Source organism: Crinia signifera, chromosome 4, assembly GCF_055691185.1.
Source record: "Crinia signifera chromosome 4, ASM5569118v1, whole genome shotgun sequence".
Taxonomy (NCBI): domain Eukaryota; kingdom Metazoa; phylum Chordata; class Amphibia; order Anura; family Myobatrachidae; genus Crinia; species Crinia signifera.
In genome coordinates, this window is record NC_139220.1 from 185,296,194 (window position 1) to 185,310,521 (window position 14,328).

Consider the following 14,328-nt stretch of genomic DNA (forward strand, 5'->3'; position numbering starts at 1 on the left):
CAGAAATGTTTTGTTAACATATTAATATTAACATTTTACTATTCTATATTTTATATTTGTGAACAGAATAGTGCCATGGGGAACAAAACAATGGATTGAAAGAAAGAAGAGTCAGTGGTTTTTCCATGTATTGGAGGGAATCATGGATATGTTGAAGAGCAATTCATTTGAAAAGACCACATGCACTGTATTATTATTATTATTATTATTATTAATAATAATTATTATTATTATTATTATTACATTGGAGACTCTAAGCCAATAAATTACTGGGATGTTTTATGGTATAGAACAAAACTGAAGAATATAGAAGAAATCAACACAAAGATAATAAAAACATGCAAAGTCTCCACAATAGGACCCTGGTTGGGAGTCAAATTCATGCCCCCAGTGCTGTGAGGTCTCATTGTGCAGGTGGTAAGGGGCCATCATAACCGTGTTTGCCTAGCGTGGTCAGAACCCTTAATCAGGTCCATCAGACAGCATGAAAGCACTCCAGACAGTGAGTCTTACACAGATGTGGGCAGCATCTCACATCAGGCCTATGGTCTCCTGGTTTACTCTCAACTAGTTAGCCATAATTAAAATCCTGTCTGTGCCCACCTTGTAGTATACTTAAAAAAAAAAAAAAATCAAGATACAGTACATTTTGCACTATATTTCACATACTGTAATTGCCCTTAATATGTGACTGATCCAGAATGTTATCATACAGTACTTTAAAGGTAGCTGTGTTACATAGCATAGGTTAATGAATAACTAAATACTTACCTTTTATAAAAGTTGGAGCCGGCTCTCCTCCATAGACTTCAACTGGAACAATGCCTAGTTGGCTTTTCCCTTTGACAATAACATACAGAAGTCCTCCCCAGATACAGGATATCGTGACCTTCTCACAAAGAACATTCTTTCTAGAAACAACCACTGGGGCACGGTGCAAATTCTCAGCTGCACTCAAGTCATCTGACTGACAGCCAACCTGGACCTGTAATAACACCAAGAAGATAGTAATTATGTTCAATTCAGATAAATCCCTTTCTTAGACTTTACACTGGGTTTTGGAATTGAGCTGGGGTCTGGTCACCAAACATTTAAGGTTTCTTTTCCCAGCAACCCAGGCTCTCTCCCCCCTATACTCCCCCACCTGCCACTAGAGGTCTAGTTACCTTAACAAGTCCAAGGAGTGGAGGAAGAGGAATGAGAAGGAAGTCTGGCTGACAATCAGATCAAAACGCATGCATCGGTCTGCCTGCATTCCCGGGGGGAAAGCCCAGTGTTTTCATGGGAACACCTATAAAATACTGGGCATTTCCCAGCTCCAGTCCAGTGTCCGCCCCCACCCCGGAACCAACTGCTCAGCAAGTGTGAAACTCGCTGAAGTCGTTCACTACTAGAGTTTGCACATGCACATAAATTCGGACCCATCTGAACGGGTCCGAATCGACCCTAAAGTGCATATGGCCAGTAACCTACACAGACCAAGCAGTTATTTGATATTGTCAATACCTTTCTCCAGATGAATAGGAGTACCTGATGATAGCTAGCTCTGGGGCCAGGTCATCCCTGCCTCCTGAACACATAACATCACAGTCTCTGTCACGGACAACAGCATAGTGAGAGGAGGCTAACAAAGTAGGTAAGTATGCTCTGCCCATTTGGCAAATGTATCCTAATATTAAATAGAAATGTATCTCTGTTAAGTCACATATTCAGAGGTAGAACTCTGGGAGGCAATGGAGTCATCTGCCGCAGGGCTCTTGCTCTCAAGGGGGTACCTCTCCTCCCCTGCCAGTTCAAAATCCATTAATTGAAAGCCATTGATATCACTTCTGAGTTCTGATGTTTCATTACCAAACTCTAGACTGTAGGGTTTAATAATACGGTTGAGTATCCCTTATCCAAAATGCTTGGGACCATGAGCATTTTGGATAAGGGATTTTTATAGTTTTTTTTTCAAAAACACACTTATCTGGTTCGCCAGATGGTCCCCCGGCGTCCATGGTGGTCTTCAGGATCATCTTCAGAGGTCCCAGGGGTTCATTGCGTGAGTTTGCAGGTGCACTCGCGCAATGCACCCCTGGGACCGGAGATCCCGCAGAAGAGGATCCTGAAGAAGCCTGCCATGGATGCCGGGGAACGTGGTAAGTATCATAAAAAGGGGCGGGGTAGGGGGGGGCAATACAAAAAAATTATTATTTATTTATTTATTTTGGAATAATCCGGGTATTGGATATTCGGATACAGGATACTCAGCCTGTAATCACATTTTGATGATAATAAGAGGATTTTTACCTGAATTTATTAAAGTGAAATCAACTTTAACATTTTTTTTATTTTCCTGGCATAGGTATAAAAGAGGAGAAATGGCCTCAGCATAAGACCATGAAAATCATCTCTAGCAAAGGTGACTAAAATGAAATAAAAATATGTATTTTAAGTATTTCAAAGCTATTATATTTAAAAATAATATATTTTACAGAATTTCTGGGGACTATACAAAGTGTGAAAATGGAGGGGCTTATTGGTCCAAATTACATTTTATACAGTAATGTGAATACATATTTTTTCATTTATTTTAGGATGCATATGGAAAATACATTAAATACATTAGGCCTAAATTAGAGTTGTATATTATGTCGATGTTTTCACAATTGAGTGATTATCGGTAGACTGCACATGTGCTGTGATCGCATTGTGCATGTGTAAAGGTTGCTTTGCACTTTTGCTTGCATTGAGGATACAATCACAGAGTGCTTGACACGACGTGACCATTTTTGGAGGTAATATGGTGTGGCGGCACAAATGCAGTCGGGGGCATAGCCATTTTTATGTCATGTATCTGACATCAGCTGTGAAAATGTGCACAGAGAAACATGGCACTGGCTTTTCTATTGCCACAGCCAGTCGGCGTAGCCACAGACCTACTTGAGCCTAAGTGGGTCATGTGATCGCTGTGTGTACTCAGTAAAAAAGTGTGGTATTTAGCGTAAAGACTCCGCATCGGTGCGTACGGACAGCTTCCCGTCCGTTTTCACGTGGTAAGACCGTGCTTACGCGGTAAGACCGTGCAGAATCTGTACGTATCCACCGCACACGCACGGTTTGTATGTCGTCCGTACACACGCCCTGTTCTTAAAGAGTGAGTCCGTCCGAATGCGGAGGACACGTGGGCGTTTCTACGGACGTTGCCCGTACGCCACCGCACAGCGTGGTGTGCGGACCGCACCGTAAGAATTCTGGAAAGTACGCACCGATCAGAATAAGGGCCAAAGTTACCCATTGTTGCATATACGCTATGAATGTATATGCATATTGTGAATGAGTTACAATGGCTCCAGTGGGCATGTCTGTGTAAGTGCAGACACCGGGGGTCTGCGGGGCTATGGTAATGCCGCTGCTGCGTCTGTGCTGTGGCCGGGACCCACAGATTTACCTGTCTGCACAGTGGTCCCGGCTCCCCTCCTGGCTTCTGCTGAAATGAAATGGACCATCATAAAATGGCCGCCCCCCATACAGCAGACAGTTCTCTAAAATTGTCTGCTGTATGGGGGCGGACATTTTGTGATGGTCCATTTTCATTTCAGCAGAAGCCAGGAGGGGAGCCGGGACTGCAGACAAAATCTGCGGGTCCATGGCAAGGAAGCAGAGCAGAGGGTAAGGTAAGGGGGGGATGCGGTCATCTATTAGAATGAACTTAGGTCTACAGTCATTAAGTCGACCCCACTAGGTCGACTGGCAGGAAGGTCGACCTGACTTAAGGTCGACATGGGCCAAGGTCGACATGACTTAAGGTCGAATTTGCATAAAGGTCGACATGAAAAAGGTCGACTGGTCATAAGGTCGACATGGGTTTTTCAATGTTTTTTGAGCCGACATGTGCCGACATCCACTAGGGCGTGGTGGGAGAATAAAATAGTGTGCCGAGCGCAGCGAAGCACCGTGCCCGAAGCATCGCGAGCGAAGCGAGCGATGCGAGGGTCCGATTCTCATTGCCAACTGTGTCCATGTCGACTGTGTTGACATTCGGATCAAAAAACAGTGAAAAACCCATGTCGACCTTATGACCAGTCGACCTTCCTCATGTCGACCTTTATGCAAATTCGACCTTAAGTCATGTCGACCTTGGCCCATGTCGACCTTAAGTCAGGTCGACCTTCCTGCCAGTCGACCTAGTGGGGTCGACCTAGTGACTGTAGACCTAAGTTCATTCTGACAGATGTCCCGATTCCGGTAAGGGGGGCATGGGCGGCGGGGGGTTGTTAACTTTACTGGGGGATGCTGCCGAAATATTTTGGCAGGGGGTGCAATTTTGATAATTATGCCACTGTGCACCAACATGTGATTGGGGGGGAGATTCTCTAACCTTATACGCAGCGGTGAGCCGTCTTTAACGGCGCCGCTGTCTCTTCTCTGTATGCTCTTTCATCCGGCGGATTAGTGCGTCTCTCAGCACTTCTGCATTCCTCTCCTTTTCGGTGCGAGCTTCTCTCCCATAGCTTTGTATTGGAAAGGCGCGCGCACCTTATGCTCTAAGCCCCGCCGTGCTAATCAGAGCCTCTTTCTAATTCGCCTCTTCAGGGTTGCGAAGAGGTAGTAATATAGTTTAGAAATTGGTGTTTTTTTGCAGTGACATTTGTGGTGCCTTTATTCTTTATTTTATTTATAAAATTTTGGTTTATGTTGTGTTTTTTTTTTTATTTTTTTATTATATCAGCAGCATACCAAATTATTGTAAAAATCTAGCCAATCGGGGGACAGGCACAGGCACAGGCGGCGCCCATATGGGCGCCCATATGAAGCCAGTGCGCATGTCCGCACAGCTCAGAGCGGGCGCATGCGCAGAAGATAAAAAAGAAAAAACGGAGATCGCGCAGGGGGACAATACCGCAAAGTGAATGCAGTAATCAAAAGGATAGAGAATATGGAGAAGATTAAAGTGATATCGCTGTGTAATTACAGCGGGAAAAAAACGGTAAACTGACACATTCGCCTGGAATGTTAGAGCATCTCCCCCGTAGTGAGCAAACCCTGCAATATCCACTTTGCATATTTCAGCAATGCTCATATCCACTGGTGGATCAAATAACTCAACAATGGGCACAACATCAACTGCTTTAGCCTGGTACAGAGCCTTGTTTGTAAAGCCCCAACACACACTAGAGTATATACAGTAGCTATGGGGGTTATTCTGGTTAAATTGTGCGTTCGCATGGGGGACCGATGTTTTACTACTGCGCATTTCTGTGCATGTGCATATGCTGGGTGCAGACTAGCATTTGCACCTACCAGTGTGGACAGGGGGCGTGGGGCGGCGGCAAGGGGACATGCCCGTAGGAACACCCAGCATTTCATGGGCGTTCATGTGAAAATGCTTAGCGTTCCCATGGTAATTGCCCGTTGGTGCGGGGGGGGGGGGGGCGGCCGTCAGCAGATGTCCGCTGCCCGCCCACTTCCCATACAGGGAGCCCACAAATGTAAGACATAAGAGAAGTGTCTTGCATCGGCCTTCCAAGTGCCTTCCAAATAATTTGTTGGTCGCCGACCATCAAATGATTTTGACCCCACACCCAAGGCTGCGAATGGATGTTTATGCAAAACATCCATTCACAGCTGTGTGGGGGACTCGGCAAGCAAAGGGAGGAGTACGGGTGGGCCGCTTTACAAATGGTGGGTGGCGTTTAAACCACACGTAACACTGTGAAACTCGCAGTGTTGCAAGTGGACTAGAATAAGGTCCTTTATAATATTGTTAATGATGATTGATGTCTGCTGAACATGCAGGTCAATTTGGCTATATAGCCAAATGACCTGCATTTTTAGTGGGCCCCGACGGCCTATAACTACATTGGCATGGGTGTATTGGGCTTAACTCTCTCCATAATAAGGTCCCTATGCTGTGCTACAAAGCACTCCAACTAAAACACGCCTATGACACTCCCATAACATGTACATGACACCTACTCTGTTTACAATCACTTCAGGACACCTCCAAGTCTCCAGCCTGAAATACCCAAGGATCGCAGGCTTGGTCTTGTATGCAAATGAAAACCTGCCACCTCTGAATCAGGCCAAATGTAATAATAAAAAAAAAAACTACGAATGTTTGCCAATATTTAATAGTTTGAACTTTGAACATTTTTATTGTAGAGTTTTACAACATTTATTGCCTTAAAAATCTCCAAAAGAGGAACAGATACGATGATTAGAATGTTCTAAAAGGAAAATGCAGGCAGAAATTTGGCCACATTTCTCATATGTACCAAGCTCCATAATGCGATACATTACAGAGTTAGAACCCAGTGGGTAACACCATCTTTATGTGGCATTAATCAATAGATCCAATTAAATCCCAGCCTGGACCACTGGTATTGGCCACGTCACTCTGTGCATGTGCACATAACATATAAAACACAGCCATAGTTCATACTTGCCTACTTTAGATTTCACCTCTCCGGGAGAAGCCCAGAGAGGCAACACATCAGGGGGGCGGGGCAAAGCTGCCATCACTTGGCCCCACCTCCCCCATGCCAGAAAACGCAGTGAATCGCGGGGTGCAGAGAAGGGGGGCTTAAATGAAGCAAAATTCCACAATCGCATCATTTAAGCCCCACCCCCTCACCGCGGACCCACGATTTACAGTAATTAAACCAGCTGGCAAGCAGGGCCGTCTTTTCGTATGGGCTTAATGGGCACTTGCCCAGGGGCCCCAGGTGTATAAGGGCCCTATGCTGATAGCTGAGGATCCCCTTTTTCCAGGGATTCCAGAATTTTGAAAATCGGCCCTGGGGAACTGGAGATACTCAACTTCAAAGCAACAGTCCACATCCGACCTGTTAATTGCAATTCCTAGTTAAATTTCTCAGGTTCTCTATAACTTGGAGATTGTCTGAGAGTATATTCCAAAAGCGGAGACTCTCCCCTTTCTGTTGACACTAGCAACCTGTCTCTACCATGCCCAGAACCAGAGATATCAGGCTTCCAGCAGCCAGTCCCTGCTCCAGCTCCAAACGTCTGGTGTATAGTTTTATATTTTTGTCAATGGATTGCTCTGGCTCCTGATCTCTGATCCCCAAGTTCCCAGCACCTCCTGAAAGTTGGGACTCTAGGTTTTTAAACTATTGAAGGCTAAGAAATCTATTTTCAGATAATGGCGATATCTGCAGTCAAACAAGCTGCCCTTCCATCGGAAAATGACGAATATTAAGCTCACTCCATTATCCAACCCTCCTCTGCGTATAAAACACCCCCTCCTCCCTGGAAGTCATTTACAAGGGACCCTTCATTCACCTCAGTGCCCCCTTCCACACGTTAGTGTTCTCCCTCCCACCACCTGTGCAGTAAAGGAGTAATAAGCAGAAGTTACTGCTCCAGGTCCTACATGTTGAATGGAAGATAGAGCACCCCCTTCCACCCGTGGGACATCAAAGCTGCTGCTGAGAGCACCTCCCGCCTCTAGGAGGGGAGAATGGGTAAGGGCCCCAGTGCATTGCATTGCCCAAGGGCCCACACTGCTGTTAAGACGGCCCTGCTGGCAAGGGGGGAGCGGGGGCTATCACCAAAAAGAGGGAGACTTGCCCACCTTCCCGTGGGGGCTGGGAGAAGGTCACGATTTTCGGGAGGCTCCCGGCCATTCCGGGAGGGTAGGCAAGCCTGCCATAGTTTGTAATACAAAAGAACAGAAGAGCACTTCCGACACTTACCTGGAGACCTTTCCCCACTGCTGAAGCTGGAAACACAAGTGCTGCTGATGTCCTGGCAGGGAGGTAGAGTCCAGTACTTCTCCATGCATCGTTACCTGGGCAGAGTATAAAAAGCACCACATATATTACAATAATCACTCTGAACATCCAACATCATTAAAAATGATGGTCAATGTAGCTTTCTCTGTTCCAGGACAGACCTCTATGGGAAGTTGTACAGCAAAAGTGAATACATGTATTTATAATTGTAATTGTGGTATTGGATGACCCAAAGTGATCTACAAATATACTTGTAGGCTGTTATTCATACATCTTCTACATTATTCTTCATATATTTAATATATACTATACCCAGATTTGTTGCATGAATCTGTACTGTAACAGGGCGTTTCTGAAAATGAACAATGTGATCCAAACTATCCATGCAGCTGGCTTCTTCGGCCAGGCACATCATGAAAGCCTCCTTTGAGCTGTTTTCTTACTTCACACATTTCAGGAAAGCATGGAAACCTGTATCCCTGTACAAGTTGCACCAGCTCTTGCTGTAGCAGTGATACAAGAGGGCTGGCTGGCAACTGCATAACATATAGGGCATCTTGTCTGAGCTTTAATAATTTTATGTAGAGAGAAAAAGGGACTGTTCTATGGGACGCACACTAATGCAAATTTAATAAAACTTAACTTTTAATGAAATTAGTATCAAATTCCCTTTTAATATATCGAGGGAAATAACAGTGAAATAAAGAAGTTAAAATCACGGACACACACAAAACATTTACACATATCATGGGTGACATTCTATGCTATGCGATTTTCGTTATTTTGCGGTAATTAGACCACAAAATGGCGATATCGCATTTTCCCATTAAATCGTTGATTTAATGGGATGCGCATAGGGGCTGAAATCGCATATTTTGTGCGTTAAGGTCTGGTGAATAAAAATGCGAGATTAATTCGCATTTTTATCGCATTCAGATGTTTGCGCACAGAAAAGTATACAAGTCGCTTATTTAATGCTATGCGCATTTGCACATCGCATTTTTTAAGTGACTAATTTTCGCACTAATTTCAGACCTGGGTCTGTTAGGCGAATTAGCCAGAACCCTGCACAGATCGCAATGTTCCGTGCAGGGTTCTGCTGTAAAAAATAAAACAAATGGTTAAATTAAAAAAAAAAACGAGCGCGGGGTCCCCCGCCCGAGTGTAACCAGCCCCGGGCTCACTGAGCCGGTGCTGGTGACATAAAATCAGGGTCCCCGACAAATAGGGGTCCCCTTGATTTTATGAAACCAGCACCGGGCTCAAGGTCCGGCGCTGGTTCCCAAAATACGGGGGACAAAGTGACTAGGGGTCCCCCGTATTTTAAGAACCAGCACCGGACACAACCAGCCAGCAGGGTAATGCCACAGCCGGGGGGAGACTTTTTATACAAGTCCCCCCGGCCAAAGCATTAACCCCCTGGCTGGTCAGCATGGGCAGGGGTCCTGGGGAAGTGGGGACCCCCCCAATGAAGGGGTCTCCCCCCTCCAGGACTTACCAGCCCATGCTGATAGTCCGGGGCTGTCCTCCATGCCCCTGGGCTGTGGGCATGGAGCTGATGCTTTGTGTAAAAAAAAGAATGATAACTATTGTTTTACACTGGCGAACTATGAGTCCCAGCAAGCCTACCCCGCATGCTGGGACTTGGGGAACCACAAGTCCCAGCATGCGGGGCATTAAAGGGCCCGCTGGCACTTGTAGTTCTGCAGTGTAAAAAATAGTGCACAAAATCACACTGACACCCTGTAAAATAAAACTTTAATACACACAAAACACACACACACTGATACTTACCTACCTTGAGCCCGTAGGTCGGTCCCTGGATCCTGGATTCTTCCTCCGGGGCTCCAGGGCAGAAGAGTCCGGTTCCGGGGACTTGGTCCTGGTTCCGGGGCTGGTCCTGGGGTTCCGGGGCTCCTGGCGTGAAGAATCCGGGGTCCGGGATCCGTGGTAGTCCAGAGGGGTACCTAAGGAGGAGAATCCAACTCACCTGCTCCCCGGCGGCGACCTCCGGTGACAGCGCTGCTCCAGACTGGTACCCGGCTTGCAGGAGGTTGTCCGGCGCTGAGATGTTTCCTCCTCGCCGTCTCTGAACAGAATGATTTCTCGGCCAATCAGGAGCCGAGAAAGTCGGCTCCTGATTGGCCAGAAATCATTCTGAATATAGACGCCGAGGGAGTAACATCTCAGCGCATCCAGAGCAGAGATGTTACTCCCTCGGCGTCTATATTCAGAATGATTTCTGGCCAATCAGGAGCCGACTTTCTCGGCTCCTGATTGGCCGAGAAATCATTCTGTTCAGAGACGGCGAGGAGGAAACATCTCAGCGCCGGACAACCTCCTGCAAGCCGGGTACCAGTCTGGAGCAGCGCTGTCACTGGAGGTCGCCGCCGGGGAGCAGGTGAGTTGGATTCTCCTCCTTAGGTACCCCTCTGGACTACCACGGATCCCGGACCCCGGATTCTTCACGCCAGGAGCCCCGGAACCCCAGGACCAGCCCCGGAACCAGGACCAAGGCCCCGGAACCGGACTCTTCTGCCCTGGAGCCCCGGAGGAAGAATCCAGGATCCAGGGACCGACCTACGGGCTCAAGGTAGGTAAGTATCAGTGTGTGTGTGTTTTGTGTGTATTAAAGTTTTATTTTACAGGGTGTCAGTGTGATTTTGTGCACTATTTTTTACACTGCAGAACTACAAGTGCCAGCGGGCCCTTTAATGCCCCACATGCTGGGACTTGGGGTTCCCCAAGTCCCAGCATGCGGGGTAGGCTTGCTGGGACTCATAGTTCGCCAGTGTAAAACAAAAGTTATCATTCTTTTTTTTACACAAAGCATCAGCTCCATGCCCACAGCCCAGGGGCATGGAGGACAGCCCCGGACTATCAGCATGGGCTGGTAAGTCCTGGAGGGGGGGGACCCCTTCATTGGGGGGGTCCCTACTTCCCCAGGACCCCTGCCCATGCTGACCAGCCAGGGGGTTAATGCTTTGGCCGGGGGGACTTGTATAAAAAGTCTCCCCCCGGCTGTGGCATTACCCTGCTGGCTGGTTGTGTCCGGTGCTGGTTCTTAAAATACGGGGGACCCCTAGTCACTTTGTCCCCCATATTTTGGGAACCAGCGCCGGACCTTGAGCCCGGTGCTGGTTTCATAAAATCAAGGGGACCCCTATTTGTCGGGGACCCTGATTTTATGTCACCAGCACCGGCTCAGTGAGCCCGGGGCTGGTTACACTCGGGCGGGGGACCCCGCGCTCGGTTCTTTTTTTTACAACCTTGCGCTGTCCTGCAAATGTGCGATTTTCAGACATGAAAATCGCACATTTTCAGGACTAAAAACAGCGCACCACTTCGCTGCAAATCGCCCCTATTCGCACTTTTCAGCCTCCAATGCGCATCACATTAAATATGCGCATTTAGGCTGAAAAATGCGATTTCAAAATAGGCGATTTGCGGCGATGTGATGTGCGAATTAAACATGCGCATTTAGCGCATAGCATAGAATGTCACCCCTTGTGCTCAAATTGAATAAAGAGGTGTATTAAAACCACAGTAACGTATTATTGAGAGATATTATGTCAATTATCGCACGATCTCTGCAGAACTACAGTTTTATGATAAAGCCTTTATTGGCTTATATGTCTTATGGCATTTTCATTTGGGAGATTCGAAAAAAATATAACAACAGACAACTGTCCAATCATTGGATGAATACTGTGCTTGAACCCACACACTGAGGTATTTTACTGGTATAGCATAAATTTTATCTTTGTTGGAGCTCAAATTTTCCCTCCTTACTCGAGAGGGCTCAGTCTCCCACTTGTTCTGGGAGGCTGGGCAGCTTGTCAGCTCTCAAGTGTATGGTAAGTATTGGATATATTAGTAAGTGTTGAATATAATCCAATAATACTTTGCTGCCACCTAGTGGTTAGCACATAACAACACACATCTCCAAACTTGCAGTATGATACTATTCAAATGAATTGCTCAGTAAAATATTCTGGGCAAATGATCTGATAAATAGGTGCAGACTGTTTGCTCATATGCTGCTACCTATTGGTCTCCTCAAACTACTTGCACCCTAATGGGTATGCAGTAATGCCTATTATCTGAGTTCTGCAATAGGTTAAATTATGCTAACACATATCTCAATAATACAGTCCTTTCCTACACGTGTTTCACTCAATTAACAGCTTTCTCAAGGCCCGTACAGTCCTTTCCTACATGTGTTTTACTGAATTAACAGCTTTCTCAAGGCCTCATGTAGCTTTCTCTGTTGTACAGCAAAAGTGAATACATGTATTTATAAGTGTAATTGTGGTATTGGATGACCCAAAGTGATCTACAAATATACTTGTAGGCTGTTATTCATACATCTTCTATATTATTCTTCATATATTTAATATATACTATACCCAGATTTGTTGCATCAATCTGCACTGTGACAGGGCGTTTCTGAAAATCAACATTGTGATCCAAACTATCCATGCAGCTGGCTTCTTGGGCCAGGCACATCATGAAAGCCTCCTTTGAGCTGTTTTTTACTTCACACTTTTCAGGAAAGCATGGAAACCTGTATCCCTGTACAAGTTGCACCAGCTCTTGCTGTAGCAGTGATACAAGAGGGCTGGCTGGCAACTGCATAAAATATATGGCATCTTGTCTGAGCTTTAATAACCAAGAGCTTAGAGGGGGTTTCAGTTCTGTTCCACTTCTCAGGTCACTGAGCAGTTGGCAGATTGCTCTGCGGAAACAGTAAGTGTCAGTAGCTGCCTGAGGGTCCAAAGCCTTATAAATTCCTGCTCCAACTCTCTTTGGCAGGATGCTTATCCCAAACTTGTTGAGAATTTTATTTCCTGGATATTGAGAAAGTACATCTGGATTGGAATAGGACCAGTACCAGGACTGGCCAGCAATGAACAGACCTCCTCCCTCTGCCACAAACTGCTGGATTTGTTCTGCCTCCCTGTCACTGTATGACGTACAGCAATATACACTGAGTCCAGGAACCAAATCTGATGCTACACAAGATAATCCTTCATTCTGCAAAATGTGTAAGAGACCTCCCAGTTCCTTATTAATCCCAATTATGCCCTTTCTACCCTTGTCTAGCCATGAAATAGTATTCAGAGAGAAGGTCTTAAGCTCAGGTTTAAACGGGAGACGTTCATGAGACTCCACAACAACACGTCCTCTGCCATAGAAGGCAGCTCCAAAAAAGCATTTATAGTCATCAGTGATCCCAACTGGAAATGCCAATGGCCCATGCAGCAGAAGTTCTGAGGGAAAGCTCTGACTACTGATGTCCAGATCGGTAATGTCTTTTAGAAGAAGCTTTAAGTCCACTGAGAAATCCACACTGTAAAATAAAAACATAGTTACAAACATCAGCACTGTAAAAAATCAACAAGAAATAGCTGTAAAAAATCAGCTTCTAACTGCCATGTTACAGGCTGTGTTTGAAAAATGAAAATTAGGAGCTGATTGGTTGGTCATTTATCACTCTCTGTTTTATCATTTTTCAAGGCTTATTGCTCCCAGTCTTATTACAAAGACAGCCTAGTCATTGAGAATCAGTGGACATTGCTATAGGGCAGGGGTGGGGAACCTTTTTTGTGCCAAGGGCCGTTTGTATTGGGAAAAAATCCTTCGGGGGCCATATGTAAAAATGTATCTTACAAATTGTCCTGCTGCAGCCGTCCCACGCACCGGAGGCTGCTGCTGACTAGGACTGACAGTCTCCGGCTGCTGTTGATTAAGAGGAATCTCACGAGAACTACCAACCTCTTGCGAGCATTCCCCTGTACTTGACTCCCGGCAAAGTCGCCAGGTGGGTGGGCGGGCTACTCAGCGAAAGGGTGAGAAATACAGGGTTACTATAATAGAAGCAGATACTTTCAATGTTTTTATATAAACCAAAGTATTATTTATATTGTAAAAATACGTATGTGGATATGTAGTATCCTGTATCCTTCTATAACTGTTACTAATGTTCTATGAGCTTTTTGTCACACAAAAGCAATTAATTTCGAACACACCGAGAATGTCCTAGCAAAATTTGCAACAGCTCCTGTGAGGTGTTGCTTCAGATTGTTTACACTTACAGAAAGTGGAGGAACAAAAAAAATTACATTTGGAATGAAAGTTTTTAAGATTACAGTATAAACTATTTGTGACTTCAACATCACGTGGCGTAGCAAAATGTCCGCTTCTCCAGTAAAAGAGGCGTTCTGTGTGCTAGAATAAAATCAGTTCAGGAGGTGATAAAATCAGATTAGGATGTCGCCAAGTGCAGAGTGACTTAAATATACTGGAGGATTGGGCAGCAAAATGGAAGATAAGGTTCAATATTGATAAATGTAAGGTTATGTATTTTGGGACCAGAAACATGTTCGCAATTTATCATTTAAATTTGTAAAATCTCGAGGAATCGTTAATGGAGAAGGATTTTGGGGTTCCCATCGACAGTAGACTCAGCTGCAGTGCCCAATGTCAAGGAACAGCAGCAAAGGCCAATAAGGTATTACCATGCAAAAATTGAGCATAGAGGCGAATAAAGACGTGTGTAATCATGTCACTGTATAAATTGTTGGTA

The 14,328-nt window shown here is 45.5% G+C and overlaps 1 protein-coding gene across 2 annotated transcripts in view; it reads right to left on the reverse strand.

The window, feature by feature from the left end:
- The window catches only part of TCAF2 (TRPM8 channel associated factor 2), a 56,772-nt gene that overhangs the window by 17,652 nt on the left and 24,792 nt on the right, over positions 1-14,328 (reverse strand). For both annotated transcript variants that reach the window (XM_083183180.1, XM_083183181.1), the window contains exons 3-5: positions 12,149-13,092; positions 7,701-7,795; positions 772-985 (exon numbers count right to left, since the gene is read on the reverse strand). In XM_083183180.1, coding sequence (XP_083039306.1) covers positions 772-985; positions 7,701-7,795; positions 12,149-13,092 — 1,253 coding nt within the window. The remainder of the gene's footprint in view (positions 1-771; positions 986-7,700; positions 7,796-12,148; positions 13,093-14,328) is intronic.